The sequence below is a fragment of the Lipophrys pholis genome (assembly GCF_963383615.2).
Source record: "Lipophrys pholis genome assembly, chromosome: 18".
NCBI classification, from domain to species: Eukaryota; Metazoa; Chordata; class Actinopteri; order Blenniiformes; family Blenniidae; genus Lipophrys; species Lipophrys pholis.
The window spans coordinates 24,614,715-24,632,531 of NC_137646.1; the positions used below are offsets into that span (position 1 = coordinate 24,614,715).

General features: G+C 42.6%; 1 protein-coding gene across 1 annotated transcript; it reads left to right on the plus strand.

Moving 5' to 3' along the window:
• The first annotated feature begins 7,539 nt into the window (after positions 1–7,539).
• Positions 7,540–12,662, plus strand: ccs (copper chaperone for superoxide dismutase). The gene is made up of 8 exons (XM_080486826.1): positions 7,540–7,695; positions 7,907–7,979; positions 8,891–9,028; positions 9,411–9,585; positions 10,411–10,471; positions 10,654–10,731; positions 10,853–10,956; positions 11,452–12,662. Exons 1-8 carry the CDS (start codon positions 7,561–7,563, stop codon positions 11,609–11,611), a joined length of 924 nt encoding a protein of 307 aa, XP_080342952.1. The 5' UTR covers positions 7,540–7,560; the 3' UTR covers positions 11,612–12,662.
• Positions 12,663–17,817: the final 5,155 nt, after the last annotated feature.

Genomic DNA, 17,817 nt, shown 5'->3' on the forward strand with positions numbered 1-17,817 from the left:
CGGACCGATCGAGTAACGATCTGGACGTGATGATTTAACGAGTTATTGTGTTGGAGCCTCCGTATGGAAGAACTTTGATGAGGCGCCGCCGCCTCGTCTTCCCATCGACCCTCCTGCAGTTTGTGTCCCAGCGGTGAAGCTTCACGTCCCTGCTGAGTGGACGGGGACGTCTTCCGATTGACGGTTCACCTTTTTCTGCTTATTTCTTATTTCTAAAAACATACATGCATAAATGATTCCTTCCTTCCTCCATTTTATCGTGATCAAAGATACTTTTTAAACATTTATACCAGGAGTCTGCAGACTTTCCTTTTTTTGATGTTTCGTTAGTATTATTATCATTTCCCCATCTCAGTCTATATATATATATATATAATATTATATATTTGAACAGTTTCTTCTTGTCATGTTAGACGTTTTAACCGTTTGACCTGTTTTTGCTCCATTCCTGAACGTTTCAAATATTTTTTGCCAACTTTTGTTTTTGTCTTTTTGTAAATAAATCAGCTATATATATATATAAAAAAAAAAATTAAAAGATAATAATAGGATGAAAATGGTTCTACGTATCATTTTCAGAAAGTTTCACTGAGCCACTACGGAGGAGCTGAAGAGCCACAGGTTGCAGACGCCCGATGTAAAGCCTTTTTTTTTTGTTTTCGTTTCAGAAGAAACGTTGAAAACGAAGTGAGCATGCCAGGCCACTAGAGGGTGCTGTTGGTTGTTTTCGTGATGAAACCACACTCGCATGCAGCGGAAAACAAAACGTCACAAACACTAACAATTAGAGAACCTTCTACATCACCGCCGTCTACACGGAGACGGAGCCTGAACATTTTCGAAAAGTTGTGTTTTCAGTGACTCCGCTGCTAACGGTAAGTTTTCTGTTTTCACTTGAAATCCTCGTTTACGCCGCAGAGAAACCCCTGAAACCTTCTGATTAAAAGACAGGTCTTTCCCGACGGAATCCAGCCACTCCCGGCCGTCCCCGGTATTCAGAAGCTCTACGTGTGATGTCATGAGGAAATATCTGCTGCGGTTTCTTTGCGCCGCCGCGACACCGACGGCGAGCGTCGGTCCAAACACTGTGTGAACGTCACCGGCTGTAATTCTTCCACATGACTGAGAAACAGGCCTGGACAAAGTCACAGCGCCGTTTTTATAAACATGGCCCCCCGCTCTGTGAAGGCAGAAGGCGGGTGGAGGTGTGTGTGTGTGTGTGTGTGTGTGTGTGTGTGTGTGTGTGTGCGTGCGGGCGGGGTTGCGCCGCTGTCCAAACCCCCCCCCCACCCCTACCCCGCCCCCGCCCCGGACACGCTTCACTTCATCTTCCATTTGAGCTGTCAGGGCGCAATCAGCAGCTCTCACTGGGTCCTGACATCACTTTGACCTCTGCAGGGACCCTAACGCCGCTAACAAACCCTCCACCTCCACCTCCCCCCACCCCCACCCCCCACCCCCCACCTCCATCTGGAGCTGAATTATTCAGCATCGTGAGGCAGTGGACGGCGCCGCTGCCGACGCCAATGAAGGGTTGCAGGTTTGATGTCGCCGGGGGATCAGCTGAGCTGTAAATGGCGTCCAGCTGCGGTGTGAAACCGTTTGGAAGCTTTGAAGAGCAAGCGACACCTCGTCATCGTCCACATGTTTCATATTACATTGAGTTCAAGGTGCGACCCCCCCCCCCAACACCCACCCCCCCACCCACCCCCCCACCCCCCTCCCCCCTCCCCCCTCATGTATTCCGTATTGTGCTTTATTATTTATATGCAGGATAAACTTCATCCCTCATCATGATTAAAGGGAACAAACCCGTGATATTCAGAATATATGTAATAGCAGAGCTTTATAGTGGATTGTTCTCTGCACACGTCTGTGGGGTTTCATTATAAAAACAAGCAACAGCGCCCTCCCGTGGCCCGGCAGACTAACTACATCGTTGTCAGTGTGTTTTGCTGCTGCAGTGTAAATACACTCCTCCTTCTTAACCGGTGAGGTGTTGTCGTGTGAAACGTCGTCGTGTAAAACGGGGCCTTAGATGTCTGTTTGCCCTCCGGAGCCACGGAAAACACAACATTTTGGAAATGAATCCCGCGGGGGGGGGGGGGGGGGCTTTTCGAAAAGGCTCCCGACTCCATCTCTGGTGTTAGACGGAGGGAAACACCACCTTCTTGAAACTCTGCCGCAGTAAATAACAATAACAACGATGGCGGTCTACACGACGACGGAGCCCGAGCATTTTCGAAAAGTTGCACCCTGGGCGCCATTTTCAAACTGTTGTTGCAATTTACAGTCATAAAAACTTTACTTTTTTAAACTCTACATATGAATTGTAAACCTTTTGTCTCCCAAATAAGCTTTTTACTCAGTGGTATACAGTTTTAAATCTATTTTAACCACTATTTTAAGTTTTAACAAAACTAGACTTACTGGCTCTGTCTTTTTCCGATTTAAACAAATATTTACACATTTTAAACTTATTTAATTATGGAATATACTGTATAACAGGGCTACATGGACTTGAAATTGTTCCGGCAGGTATTTAGGGGTATAAACGATATAGAAGATGGATGTTGGACGTCTTTGCGTTTAAGCTTCACTTCCCTGATTGTATCACGTCGGAAAAATAAGTTGCTTACAAGAGTTTATCCTGGTAAATAAACTTTTAACAACTACTACAAATGATCTTATCCAGCCACCCTGGACACCAACACTTCATCTAAATCTAAAAAAAAAATTTTCATTACATTTTTTATATATTTCTGAAACAATTATAATCTATTTGATTTTACCCTGAATAAATCCTCACATTCACACCTACGAACAGCTTTTTCTTTTGTCTCTACTTCACATTAAACACGTTTGTTTGGGGAGGAATTGGAGAAAACAAACAAGCCCAGCATTGGAGTTCAAACCACTGCACCACTGCACCACCGCGCCGCCGCGGCTCCGTTCCACCGGTGCTCCTCTCCGCTGACGGCGCCGTATCTCCTCCGTTCTAAAAATAAAGTTTTGCTTGCTTCGCTTAATCGCCGCTGAAACGAGAGCCGGCCCTCGTGCTCGAAGTATTTAATAAGAAAATCTGACGGGCGGGGGGGAGGGGGGGGGGGGGCGGGGGGGAGGGGGGGGGGGGGGCGGGGGGGGGCAATAGTACCTCATTTATTAGGACAGATAAAACCTCCACTGTTCCAAGCGGATCCGTCGGCGCCGCTTCACTCTGAATAAACACTTTCACACGCCTCCTCTCCTCTTCCTGTCTCTCTTTTGCTCCGTCCTTCATATTTTCGGTCCATTTCACCTGTTTTTCCTGAAACCGTGTGTGTGTGTGTGTGTGTGTGTGTGTGTGTGTGTGTGTGTGTGTGTGTGTGTGTGTGTGTGTGTGTGTGTGTTAATGAAATCCTCCCTCCCTTGGGTTCAGGAGAGGAGCAACACGAGGCCCAAGGTCCGAAGTGGTTTTCCCGTTTTCCAGAATAAATTAGCAGCGTGGGCGGAGAGAGAGAGAGAGAGAGAGAGAGAGAGAGAGAGAGAGAGAGAGAGAGAGAGAGAGAGAGAAGCCCGTGGTCATATTACTCAGCATGGGGGTCAGAGGTCAAAGCCAATGAGCCGCCACATACAGAGGGAACTCTGTTCCGACTGAGCCGCCGCTCGTCTCTCCTCGCTGTAGAACAGCAGCCTCTTGGTGTTGTTAGGAGGTAATGAGCGCCGTGTTTCTGCTTCAACGGGCTCTCACACACACACACACACACACACACACACACACACACACACACACACACACACACACGCCGCTGAAGCGTGTGTGTCACCCTCGGCGCGTATCAGCCCAAATTTAGACGCTTTTTATTTTCGACTCGCGACCCAGATTTGACGCGGCGTCGCAGTCGCCCGGAACGTCTCGTGGTTCGTTCTGTGTTTTGTTTTTTGGTTTTTTTTCGCCGACAGTCACCGAGGCGGGAAAAGTGAAAGTACCGCCGCACTGAGGAGATCCAGACTTTACCCCGGACCCACGACAGAGGAGAATCACTGAACCCCAAGATAAAATATAGAGGAAACGTGATCCCAGATAATAAGAAGTACAACAGTAATGTAGAGGCTTTCTGAATCTTAGTAACCGCTGGCAACCGCTAGTAAGCGCCAATAACCGCCAATAACCGCCAATAACCGCCAATAACCATTGGTGACTGCTGGCAACCATTAGTAACCGCTACTAACCACTGGTAACCATTGGTAAGTGTTGGTAACCACTGGTATCTGCTCGTAAACATTGGTAACCGCTGGTAACCAATGGTAACTGCTGGTAACCATTAGTAATCATTGGAAACCATTGGTAACCACGTGCTACTCCTGGTTACCGTTGGTAACTGCTTATAACCGCTGGTAACCAATGATAACTGCTGGTAAACGTTGGTAACCGCTAGTAACTGCTGATAACCACCGGTAACCATTGGTAACCAGTGGTAACCATTGGTAACCAGTGGTAACTGCTGGTAAACGTTGGTAATCATTGGAAACCATTGGTAACCACGGGCAACTCCTGGTTACCGTTGGTAACTGCTTATAACTGCTGGTAACCAATGATAACTGCTGGTAAACGTTGGTAACCGCTAGTAACTGCTGATAACCACCGGTAACCATTGGTAACCAGTGGTAACCAGTGGTAACTGCTGGTAACTGCTGGTAACCGTTGGTAACCATTGGTAATCAGTGGTAACCAGTGGTAACCAGTGGTAACCGCTGGTAACTGCTGGTAACCGCTGGTAACCGTTGGTAACCATTGGTAACCACTGGTAATCACTGGTAACTGTTAGAAACCGTTGGTAACTGCTGGTAACCAGTGGTAACCACGGGTAACTGCTGCTAGAAGTTACAGGTGGAGGATGGTTGATGCAGCATTGAGTTTCACTGTTCCACCTCCTGGCATCAATAATGACTGAGATACTTTGATATACTTTATTAGTACTTTCTCTCTCTGGGTATTGAAGGGATGTACACACACACACACACACACACACACACACACACACACACACACACACACACACACACACACCGGCCCCCAGTGACCTGGTGAGCGGTCATCAGCTTAGCGGTGGTCGGCCTCCTTCCTATCGAAGGCGGCGCTTTAATCTGCAGGTCGACTGTGTAACAATAATCTACACACTTTATGAAATTGAACTGCGGCAGCAGGAAGCAATCATCATTACTACGTGCATCCTGCATTTCATCCATAAAGGCCACAATGCCCAGATAACCCCCCCCCCCCCCCCCCCCCCCCTCCGCCTGACCCCAATAAACACACCGTCACATGCTGCTCCTCCATTGTTTCTACCAGCAGGAGCTCCTGCATTCATTCCTCCGTGGATTGAAAATCAGCTTAAGGAGATTTCCAGACATACGTGGTCCGCCGATATAAACACCAGATTATGGAAACCACTCAGAGAAAACAATCCCGTAAATATCTCCTCCGGCGTTTCGGGCAGTTGGATTTGGAAACTCTGGGAAAAAAAAATGTCTTTTTTTACATAGTTATGATAAAACCGCAGGTTTTGAGGTTGACGGTCAGTGTTACAGGTACAGTACGAGTTTATTTATGATCCACCGCGGTATAATCACCACTAACTAGTGGGAAATGTGTAGGAAAAGTGCTTGCAGACTATAAAAGTGAACCGATATTGAGGTTTTCTGACATTTTGAGTTGGGTCATAAATAAAGGGGGAAAATGTAAGTAAATTAAAAGTAAAAAAATTAAATCGAATAAAACGATTACACTAAAAATAATTAAATTATATCACATGAACTAATCAAATTAAATTCAAATGAAATGAAATGAAATAAAATGATTACATTAAAATAAAAGGAAATTAATTAATTAAATCAACTGAATTACAATAAAAAAATTGTATAAAATATAATAGAATAAAATAAAATAAAATAAAATAAAATAAAAAGTTTCTTTACGATATATGATACAGAAAAGTAGTATTCAGTCCTCCACTGGGGGGCACCAGAGAGTTCAAGAGGGTCAGGGGGACGCCTTGTCCCAGTGTGAGTTTCCTATAAACTAATTCCACAAAAAATTCATTAAAATGAAATAAAGAGAAGATACATTTATCGTTAATATTAAAAAAAAAAACTGTTTGTTTTTTTGATGAATGTTGTTGATTTTAGTGATTCATTCATAAATTTTAAATAAAAGCAATGGACACAAATCAAAGAAGAGTTATTCTCTTTTACTGATGCAGCTTTTAATATCTCAAAATGTAGACAGATTCCTTAGTTTGCAACTGAACTAAAACTTGTTTTCAAACTATTCGTCATCTTGATTGAAATGTGATATGTCAACGGATGTTCTGTCGACTCAATGTGTGATAACAACAGAACTATTATCATCAGTCATGAGTCACTCGGTTTTGATTTACCACTGGAAAACACCGTGCAGTTTTGTTGCTTACCTGAGGAGGTTATGAGACGAAACTCCATTAAACCTGACCCACACTTCAGCTCGGTTTTCAGCTCGTCTCTTCATGCAGACACTCTCCGGCCTCGGGCTCATCCGCTGCTTTTATTGCTCATACGAGCGTCCATTGTGAGGTCGTGTTATTTCAGCTTCATTTTGCGTAGTCTGGTTTTAGTCGCTGTCACGCATGGAGGACTCACCTTACAACAACGTCCTCTGGTGGAGTTGTTCCTTTCATTTTGTATTAAAAGGAGCTCAAATATAAAAGTTTCATGAAGGTTTCTAGCGGAACGGGGACTTTTTTTACTGGTGGAATATAAAAGAAACGACCCCTGAGGTCATTGGGAGGAGGTTTACCGAGTGTTTCAAAGTTAGAAGAAACAAGGTGAAGCAGCTTTTAGTTTCTACGCTCTTCACCTGTGGAACAAACTTCCTACTGACACATTAAATTATTTCATATCAGACCTGAAAACATTATTATTTATCCGGAGGGCTTTCCAATAAACACTAGATTTTACTTATTTATTACCTTCATGTTAATTAAACTTTATAATTTATTATGTTTTGAATTATTTTCTTTTTAGCTTTGTTTTGATTTTTTTTTTGACGAATTGTAATTCCTTAAGCTTATTAATCGCTTTGTTTTAATTTATTTAATTTATTTCCCTGTAGAGCACTGGGAATTGCCTTGTGTCTGAATTGTGCTATAGAATAAAATTTGTCTTGCCTTGCTTTTAAATCAGCTCCAAATGAATAGAATTAGAGTTAGGGTTAGGGTTAGGGTTAGGGTTAGGGTTAGCTCTGACCCTAGAGCTGCAAAAATCAGATATAAAACTAGAGTCTGTTTTATGTATGTATTGATATTCTTTGCACTTTTAATTAAATGCTAAGTTTTGAGTCTCTCAGAAATTCTATATTTTGTGTTTTCAAGGTATAGATGAAGACGTTAGTAAAAAGAAAAATCATTTTTTTCTTTAAGTTTTGTTCTATAAACCTTCTAAATTGGCTTGATAACAGATTTGAGAACCTCTGCAGTGACTCGTTCTGACCACCAGGTGGCGGTGAAGTGCGAGTCCGCGTCTGTGAGGTCTGACCTCACCAAGATGGCGGCGCCCGCTACAAAGTGCAGCCGGCTCGTTTCCGCTTGCAGAAAAGTGGGAAGTTTCCTCTTTAATTCAGCTTTTATCGCTCAGGAGGTGGCCCGGGTCAACAAAATGGACTCGGAGCGACCCACCAAGGTTGGATGAACTTATTTTATCATGTTGTTTGGCTCCTGTTTGATGTTTATACTCGCAAAAATGTCACAAGAATAAGAAACGACTCATTTCGAGGCGCTGTGAGATGCGAGTGACAGATAATGGAAGAAGAAGCCTGTCATGCCGCAGCTCCAGTGGTTTAGTGTTGATCCTTCAGCTACTGGGGTTTCACGTGAGCTTTTGTCCTCCACAGCTGGAGTTTGCCGTGCAGATGACATGTGAAAGCTGCGCGCAGAAGATTAGAGCAGTTCTGGAAGGAAAACCAGGTGAGACCAGATCCCAAAGAGCTCCTATGTTCACATCCTCTCGGTCAATGGTTTGTAATACTATTTGTTCTCCTATCTGTGTGTAATCAGTTCCAATATTGATTGTACTTTCAAAACATCGTCGACACAGTTGAAGCAACAAGTGGGAACGACAGGAGGGGGAAGAAGGATCCTATCACTTAATTATAATACAGTTAAAATCCCCTCTTCATTTTGTTTACAATGAGAATGAAATACATGGAACTGAAGTCATTTGACACACTGACAGTATTTATTTTGATCATAAACGTGTTTGTTTTCACGTTTTAAAGACTTCCCCCCCCCCCCTTCTTTTCATCACAGTGGTTTGTTCCACTAATTCTGAATCCACAAATTTGTGCAAAATAAAATTTAGCCCAATTTTTTTAAAATCTCTTTGCTTTATGACAACAGCACACGTTACATTTACAAGTGGCATCCACGGTCTATGGACAGTGCTCACGAACGTTCAGTTCCAGGCGCCGTTTACGTGATTTTCATCGCGTTTTGTGTGTCAGTTTACGCAACGACCACTGTAGAGGGACCATAACAAACATGGCGGCCTCCAGAGTGTCATCACTCCCAGTCCATCTTCTCCCGGGAGTCGAAGTCATTTAGTTATCATACGACAATTCTACATAGAATAACGCGCAGTGAAATGCTTTAAGTACACGTTCTGCCCCGAAACAGTTTTTATTGGATAGAAGAATAAGAGTAGAACTTTAGAAAATGTATTCCATGTTCTCATGTTAACATGAAAACGACATCGTTTTCATTGTTTCATTGTCGTCTTTTTCAAAACGCACGAGCTTGAATTCCAACACGTACAAAGGTTTTGATGGAGAATGAAAACTGCAAGCCTGCCTCATCCAGCCGTCTGTCTGCGCTCGCAGGAGTGACGTGGTTCAGCGTCGACGTGGGGAAGGAGGAGGTGCTGGTGGAGTCCGCTCTGACCAGCGCACAAGTTCAGGCTCTGATCGAGAGCACCGGACGCAGGGCCGTGCTGAAGGGCATCGGGGGATCGGAGCAAGGCGAGGAGCAGCAACCGACACAAACAATGACACATCTGTAATCTTAATTAATCACACACACGTCAAACAGTCAAACCTCAATCTTCTATGATTTCATTTTATTACAAAAAACAACGACGCCCACTAGTGGCCCAACAGGAAAACTACATCATTTTAAGCGTTTTTGTCGTTTTCTGAATGTTGCTGTGTAAAAGTGAAACTTCTCTGAGAGGAAAACGCACCTGAAATCGTGTAAACGGGTTTAATGAATCAAACCCGGGTCCTCTTGGCTTAAAGAACGAGTGTTAGACGACACTGATCACCGTCGTCTTTGGTCGAAACGTCACTATATTGTGTTAAAATTGCTCATTGCTCAAACACCATTTTTAACTCCTCGTGACAGATTTGGGTGCGGCGGTGGCCATGCTGGACGGCGTGGGCGCCGTCCGGGGCGTGGTTCGCTTCCTGCAGCTCTCCGAGGAGCGCTGCCTGATCGACGGGACCATCGACGGGTTGGCGCCCGGAGCCCACGGCCTCCACGTGCACACGCTGGGCGACCTGACGCAGGACTGCCTCAGGTGGGTTCAGACCGTCGGGAACGATGGGCGAGTCTGATCGTGGTGCGGACACACAAAATAAATGTCTCACTCCTAAGACACGGAGTGAGATTATAATAGATTATCTAATGATTAATGGGAATAATCGTTCTGGTAGATGTATTTCTTTTTACGCAGCAGATGATGAGTGGACTTATCGGGCCCGTTTAACTCGGAGTTCTGCACATGCTCAGTAGAGACAATCAGAGTGTCACGACTCCCATGATTCTCCTGGGACTTGGTGCTTTTATTTTGATAGAATAACATCTTCTATAATGTCCGTGTACGAACATTAATGTTTGGAATGTATTGATTTCTGCAGGCGTGTGTGGTTTCATTACAAAAACAACCAACCAGTGACCGATTGATGAGGTTTTCACTTAAAATGTTGTTTAAACGGGAATTTAATTTATATCTGCAAATCTAATCTTTGTCCCTGTGATGTGGTGATCTCCTCCAAAGTTAAACTTCCTCTCCTCTTTTCATCTAAATTCAGGTTGTTGTTGTTTTGTTTTGTTTTTCTTAATTTTTTTCCTTTTTTTTCTTATTTTTTTTACCTTATTTTTCCTTTTCTTTTTTCTTTGTTTTTCCTATTTTTTTTCCCATTTTCTTATTTTTGCCTTCTTTTTTCCCTTAAAATTTTTCTTTTTTCCAATTTTTTTTCCTTTTCTTTTTTTTTTTCCCATATTTTTCCATTTTCTTATTTTTTCCAATTTTTTTCCTTCATTTTTTTTCTTTTCTTTTTTTTCTTGACACACTGGAAAAAAAAGAAGAAAAATAAAGAAATAAATTCTTGTGTTTCTGCAGTTGTGGCGAGCACTTCAACCCGTTTGGGAAGTCACACGGGGGCCCGGGGGATTCCGACAGGGTAAAGTCACGCCTCCGTTTGAACAACTTTTGGTTTAAAGTGTTTTTTTTTAATGCTCTGGTAAGAGTTTTGAAGGAGGAGAAGCAGAATCCTCCGGCGACCGTCGGTCCCGGTCGTTCAGCGGCGCCCACAGATGAGTCGTGTGCCGAAGTGTCATTGTCGCACGGCGTTGTGTGTTGCAGCACGTCGGCGATCTGGGAAACGTCGTCGCCGGACCAGACGGCAGAGCCTCGTTCAGACTGGAGGACACCCAGCTTAAGGTCTCTCACACACACACACACACACACACACACACACACACACACACACACACACACACACACACACACACACTTAGCCGCGATCAACGAGCTGAACCACACGCCTCGCTGTGGGACGCAGGTGTGGGACGTGATTGGCCGATCTCTGGTGGTGGACGCCGGCGAGGACGACCTGGGCCGGGGCGCTCACCGTCTCTCCAGACTGACGGGGAACTCCGGGGAACGGTAAGAAACGTGGAGAACAAACTCAAACCTTTTTAAAGATACAATTGTACCAAAACATATGAAAACAGTACGATAATAATTAGAAATACAAGTACCTACGGCCTGTACCTATAGTATTCTAGTATTTTGTAAATTATAATAAAACAGTATTATCACTGCGTTTTTATTTATTGTTGTTATGAAAATTCTATTGACCTGTAATATTTATATTTATTTCCGACTAAATTCCAGAGTCTGTGGTTAAGTCGCTCTACCTAAAGATGAAAAATATCTTTTCCCTTTAAAAAAAAAAAAAAAAGTTTAATAAAGTCAAATAATTTTAAATAAACATTGAAACAACATTGCTAGGCAAAGTAATAATAATACAAATAAAATATTAGTAAAATAAAAGAAAGGTAAACAAATATAGCAAAATGACGATTAATATTAAAGACAAGCACAGTACTTGACTTAATAGGAATATTTCAAAGTATCTCTAAATATCTATTTTCAAAGGCTGGCCTGCGGGATCATCGCCCGGTCGGCCGGCCTCTTCCAAAACCCCAAACAGATCTGCGCCTGTGACGGCGTCACGCTCTGGGAGGAGCGGGACCGACCGGTCGCCGGGACGGGTCGGCGCAAGGTCGCCACGGAGACGCCCTCGGCGAACCTCTGAAACCCGGGACGACGGCGCGGAGGAGAGACGGGAGAGGACGTCCTGTCGACCGAGGGCCGGAGCTGCGGGAGGACGGACACCGAGGAGACGGGTCGTCCCGGAGACCTTTAGTTTGTGTTCGGCGCGGCGTCCCGCGAGGTTTCTGATCCACCGGAGGACTTTTAGAAAGTCGCAACTGGTGGAAGTTTGTTAATGTTGTCTCACATGATCACTGGCTGGAACAGGCGTGTGTATGTATGTGTGTGTGTGTCTTTTATTTTGGAAGTCTGTTCATGTTTCACATCAGATTCTCAAAAAAACCCAAAAGTAAAACTCCGGTTCAGAAGCAGTTTGTTTTCCTCTCCTGATCGACTCCGTGTTTATCTGGTTTGTTTATTGTTTATAAGACACTTATTGAACCATGAGTTCTTTCTATAAAATAGCAAAGACGCCATATTAAGCCATGATATGAAAAATAAAATGGTGTAAAAGTGACCAAACTCACACTTATTTAAACATGAAATAAAAAAAGCCGTGCTATTAATTTGTGCCGGAAGTTTGTGAAAATGTCATTTAGTGTCAAATGTACTGTGTTTAAGAACAGAAACTTTACAGCAGGAAATACTAAACTAACTAAATACTACTATATTAAAAGAAATAGAGCTTTTTTAAAAACTCTCTTAAACACTGAAACTTTGAGTTAAACCTTCCTGGGAGAGCTGAAGCTGTTCTAGCTTCACCTTCGTCACTTCAGGTGTTCCACAGGGTTCTGTCCTCGGGCCTCTCCTCTTCATACCCCCCTCCCCCACCCACCCCTCCCCCACATTGTCTGACCTTATTTCTACTAGTTTTTACTTTTCTTTTACCTGAACGTTGGTATTGTGAACCTATAAATAAAATGTATTATTATTCTCGTCATTGTGAGGGGTATGAGTATTTAAGCTTTCACTTCCTGCTAATTTTCATTCGTGCAAATGTAGATTTAGAGAATTTTGTTTCATTTGTTTTTGTTTTATTCACCTCAATATTTATTTTTTTATGTTTGTGTTCGAAATAAAGATTCATTCATTCATATTATTATTATTATTATTATTAAGAATAGGATGTCAGTTGAGTTCATATGCGTCTGAAGGCAGGCGACCAAATACTTTTGGCAATATAGTGTATCTAGTCAATGCAGAGGGGGAGACAGCAGTGTTTGTGTAGATATATATATTTTTTTAAATCACTTCAATCTGACTTAAATGTCTACCTTACGTGTCCACGATAATGATAATAATAATAATAGATTTTATTTTCACTTTGCATTGGAACAAAAAACAAGTATAATTTAAAAGGTATGTAAGAAAACAGTTTTTTTTAATAAACTAAATTCAAAAAGAGAAACCATGAAAGACATTCAGGGAAATTCTTTTTTTTAAAAAGTAAGTTTTTAAGTTTCTTTTAAAATCCAGAGTCTGTGCTGTGACTCCGCCTCCAAACAAAGACGTCATTGAGGCGGCGGCGGCGGCGGCCGCAGGAGACGTCTGCATCCATTTTTTATTTTTATATATTTTCCTCCTCTGAACATCTGTCTCGTCCTGCTGAGCTTGTTGGACATCCCGTCCTAATCTTTAGCCCACGTCTTCATTCTGTTTGTGTCTCTGAGCTGATTACTTTCAGTATTGACCCACTGATGAATCGTCTGTGTACTTTAGATGTATATTATATAAGGAATATTTTTTAATGTTGCCTGTGACGTGGTAATGGTGCCACAATAACCTTTAGAATTTTAAATTTAAAGCTTTTCTTTGTTGTGGCGCAGTTTATACGTCATGAGAATGTTTATATTTTCACAAAAACCAAACAATTGCAACTGAAAATGACTATAATCTCAATATATTTACTTGGTTTGTTTGGCCGAAATTTTGCCTCTTAAAATGGTAAAAAAAATTGTAATTAAATATCCAAAGGAAAAGTGAATTAAATGATAGAATACAATAATTTTTAACTTTGACTTTAGGAGACCAACACTTGAGGAGACCAAGACAAGACTAAGATCAAGACTTTAAGAGACCAAGACAAGACTAAGACCAAGACTTTAAGTGACCAAGACAAGACTAAGACCAAGACCTTAAGAGACCAAGACAAGACTAAGACCAAGACTTTAAGAGACCAAGACAAGACTAAGACCAAGACTTTAAGTGACCAAGACAAGACTAAGACCAAAACTATAAGAGACCAAGACCAAGACTTTAAGAGACCAAGACTTTAAGAGACAAAGACTAAGACCAAGACTTTAAGTGACCAAGACCAAGACTTTAAGTGACCAAGACTTTAAGTGACCAAGACTAAGACCAAGACTTTAAGAGACCAAGACTTTAAGAGACAAAGACTAAGACCAAGACAAGACTAAGACCAAGACTTTAAGAGACCAAGACAAGACTCTAAGAGACCAAGACAAGACTAAGACCAAGACTTTAAGAGACTAAGACCAAGACAAGACTAAGACCAAGACCTTAAGAGACCAAGACAAGACTAAGACCAAGACTTTAAGAGACCAAGACAAGACTAAGACCAAGACTTTAAGTGACCAAGACAAGACTAAGACCAAAACTATAAGAGACCAAGACCAAGACTTTAAGAGACCAAGACTTTAAGAGACAAAGACTAAGACCAAGACAAGACTAAGACCAAGACTTTAAGTGACCAAGACCAAGACTTTAAGTGACCAAGACTAAGACCAAGACTTTAAGAGACCAAGACTTTAAGAGACAAAGACTAAGACCAAGACAAGACTAAGACCAAGACTTTAAGAGACCAAGACAAGACTAAGACCAAGACTTTAAGAGACCAAGACAAGACTCTAAGAGACCAAGACAAGACTAAGACCAAGACTTTAAGAGACTAAGACCAAGACAAGACTAAGACCAAGACTTTAAGAGACAAAGACTAAGACCAAGACAAGACTAAGACCAAGACTAAGAGACCAAGACCAAGACTATAAGGTGCAGAGTCCGAGTTAATCCAAAGACCAAAGCAGCATCCCACAATCCCCAGTGCAGCAGCAGCAGCAGTAGTAACCCCCCCCCCCCACACACACACACACACACACACCCGCCCCCCCCCCCCGCAGCCTCTCCAGCAGTATGCCCGACGCTCAAACGGAAGCAGGCGCTACCATTTTGAAACACGGCACCGCTTAGGTAAGATGGTAGATCCTCTTTATTTTCCTCTAACCACCTCATTCCGCCGCCACCTAAACCTTAAATCCTCCATTAATCATGTCGCGTTCGACGCGTTGTTGGTTTTCGGGCGCGTGCAGCTGTTAGAAAGCGTCGTTACGCAGAAAGCGCCTCGGTGTTACACCGTATCCGCTCCTCTGCGGGGGAAAGAGACAAGAGAGGAGGAAAAAAAATGTGATTGTTGCTGCATTGCATCGATTCCCACGTTTTCCACGTTTGTTCGTCGTCCTCGTGAAGCGATTTTGACGTTTTCGGCGACTCGGATCGCGTCTTTTTGCGCATCCGGACCTGTTATTGTGCGTTTTGGACAAAACCAGAAACACAACAAGCATCTCCTTTCTCTCCGCCGTCGCATTATGTTTCCTCCTTTGGGGGTGGGAAAAAAAAAAAAAAACAACAACAACGTGGTGTCTGTTTAACTTGTGTGCTTTTATTTTATAGATTTATTTTTCGATATTTTAATTAGAATTTTCTTGGGGCCACATTGTGAAATGTGTTGACTCAGCGTCGCGCTGCGTCATCAGCAAAAGCCAGCTTCCCCCTCTGGTCATGCCTCGAGTGAACCCAGTGCTCATGCAGCAGCCATATGCAAACTCCCATACACACACACACACACACACACATCTACAACCTGCATGTCTTTTAAGTGTGTGTGTGTGAGACCCCCACCCCTCCAGGGGGGAGGTGTAGGGGGTATTTCATTCACTCAGGAGCAGCTTAGTGAAGCCTAAACCAAAAAATAGAAATGCCATTCTCTGGTGTCATGTTCCAGTCTTTGCCCTTTGATTGATTTACAGCCCTCCATAAAAAGATTAAAAAAGAAAAAAAAAAGGTGTTGACCAACCTGTGGAAACACCGTTTTAAGTTTTAGATGAGCAGCCGCTTCAGTTTTAAACGTTATTATGTGCAGCGGTTAAATCCTGGAATCTATTGAGAGTATTGGTTTAAGACTTTGGTCCCCGTTGAAGTGTCGCCTACCCGCTTCAAAGGTGGAACTTCTCTTACACGATCCCCGGGTATGACTGAGCATGTGCACCACCGCCGCGGTAAATACTTCTTACCGCAAACAAACATGGCGGCCCCCCCCCCCCCCGCGTAGTGGCCTGACTCCCGGTCTGTATTCTAGTTTTATAGTTGCGAATCTCCTCTGATCGCATCCAATTCGTCGGCTGTCCATACGAATGTCGCGTACTCTTCATATAGCGTCTTCTTCAACCAACAGCGCCCACTTGTGGCCTGGCCTGCTAACTACACCAATTTCTGGACACCTGAATAGGAGCCGCAACCACTACATTTAAAAAGAAAAACAAAAGTGTACATATAGCGGCGGCACCCGTCTGGAAGCCGCAGGTGTCCACGTTGTAACGGCAGGAATTTCACTACGCGGATGGGTTTTATTTTTTAAGAAAAAATGAGTTGTAAAACACAGCTTCCGGGGTGGGGAAGAGAGAGAGCGAGAGAGAGAGAGCAAAGTATTTAATCAGTTATTTGCTGATTGTGATTCTGAGGAGGAAGGTTTTCCTCCGAGGAGCGCAGCAGCTCGGAGTTACGCGATGCGCCTGAACGCATCGTTAACCCGCCAAAAGCTATAAATTAGCCGCGTCGTCGTCGTTTAAGCCGCAGGGTTCAAAGCGTTTGAAAAACTGGCGGAAATTACGGTTCGTTGTTGTCAGTGTGTCTTCATTTTTGAAAATGGCTTCAAAGGTGGAACTTTTCGAAAACGCTCCGGGCCGTCTTTGTGGAAACGGCGGAATAAGCAACTTTATGGCAGCACGTATTTTTTGACCATATTTTTTATCCTCTCTCTCGTATTGTTGCCGTGTCATCGTCGGTTGCCGTGGAAACGCAATTTTCTTTTCCCTCAGACAATGCGTTTTCACTTCACACGTTGCCGTGGAGACGGGGCCTAAATTAGCGGTCCGCAGAAACCTGGAGTCGCGTACGCCTCCCTGGCGTTTTCATAAAAAAAATAAGACGTAAACAAACAACCTTGTTTGATTTAGCAGCGCTCTTTCATCAACATTGTGACACTTCAATGAGAGAAGGTTCTGTTATGTTGTTTGTTGTTTGTTTGTAAATCCGAGGGAAGAGAGTGATTAGATGCAGACGGACTGTCTGTTTTATAAGTGGAGAGAAACTTGCAAACGACAAAATAAAAGTCTTCTTGAAGGAGCCGCTGTTTTATCCGTAGCTGTAGTTTTTCTGTTGCTTTGGCAAAAATTAAAATAACTTAGAAAAGCTGAAAGCTTTGATCTCTGTTTTAGTTTTTTTAGGCTTGTGACATTTAATACATTTTGTGCAATCACATACATCTCCAATAGTTCTATACACACACATCCTAAAATATATACACCGTTTGATGTTAATAAATAGATAAATTATATCTTATGAAAATATAGTCATACAAAAAATATATAATCTATGTTTAATTAGACCCACACATCTACATACATACATACATACATACATACATACATACATACATATCTCATATATCTGATTAAAACGCCTGAAAAGGGGTAGAAAGAAGTAAACTTATCAAATCCTACCGTTTCTCCAATATTTAATAGTTAAATATTATAATTATCTTTCTGTTTTAAAAATACTATTATATATGTAAATATAACAGTAAGAACGTTATCTAATATAGAAGACTTATATATGTATATATATATACACATTTACAACATTCACATATATACATATTCATCACATATGTTCCACACACTCACATATATAAACACAAAATGTCAAAAAGGTTTGAGAATTAAGACTTTTTGTGGCTTGATTTGGCCAAAAGGTTTAGGAGAATAAAAGCAACAGTTTTCAAGTTTCGGGAGTTCTCCGGTCGAGTATCTGCGTGTCTTCACCTCCTCCGCCACCTGTGATTTGTGCCTCTTAAAACCTTCCGGTCTGTCGGCTCGTCTGTCATTATAAGAGTTTTGTTTTTCCTCCTCCTCCTCCTCTTTAAAACCCGCCTCTTCGTCTTCCTCTTGCAGCGCC

Excerpts from the sequence above, each read along its gene's own strand:
- ccs (XM_080486826.1), top strand. The coding sequence starts at position 7,561 with ATGGCGGCGCCCGCTACAAAGTGCAGCCGGCTCGTTTCCGCTTGCAGA. Across the intron at positions 9,586-10,410 it reads CTGACGCAGGACTGCCTCAG|TTGTGGCGAGCACTTCAACC; the intron begins GTGGGTTCAGAC and ends GTGTTTCTGCAG. Across the intron at positions 10,472-10,653 it reads GCCCGGGGGATTCCGACAGG|CACGTCGGCGATCTGGGAAA; the intron begins GTAAAGTCACGC and ends TGTGTGTTGCAG.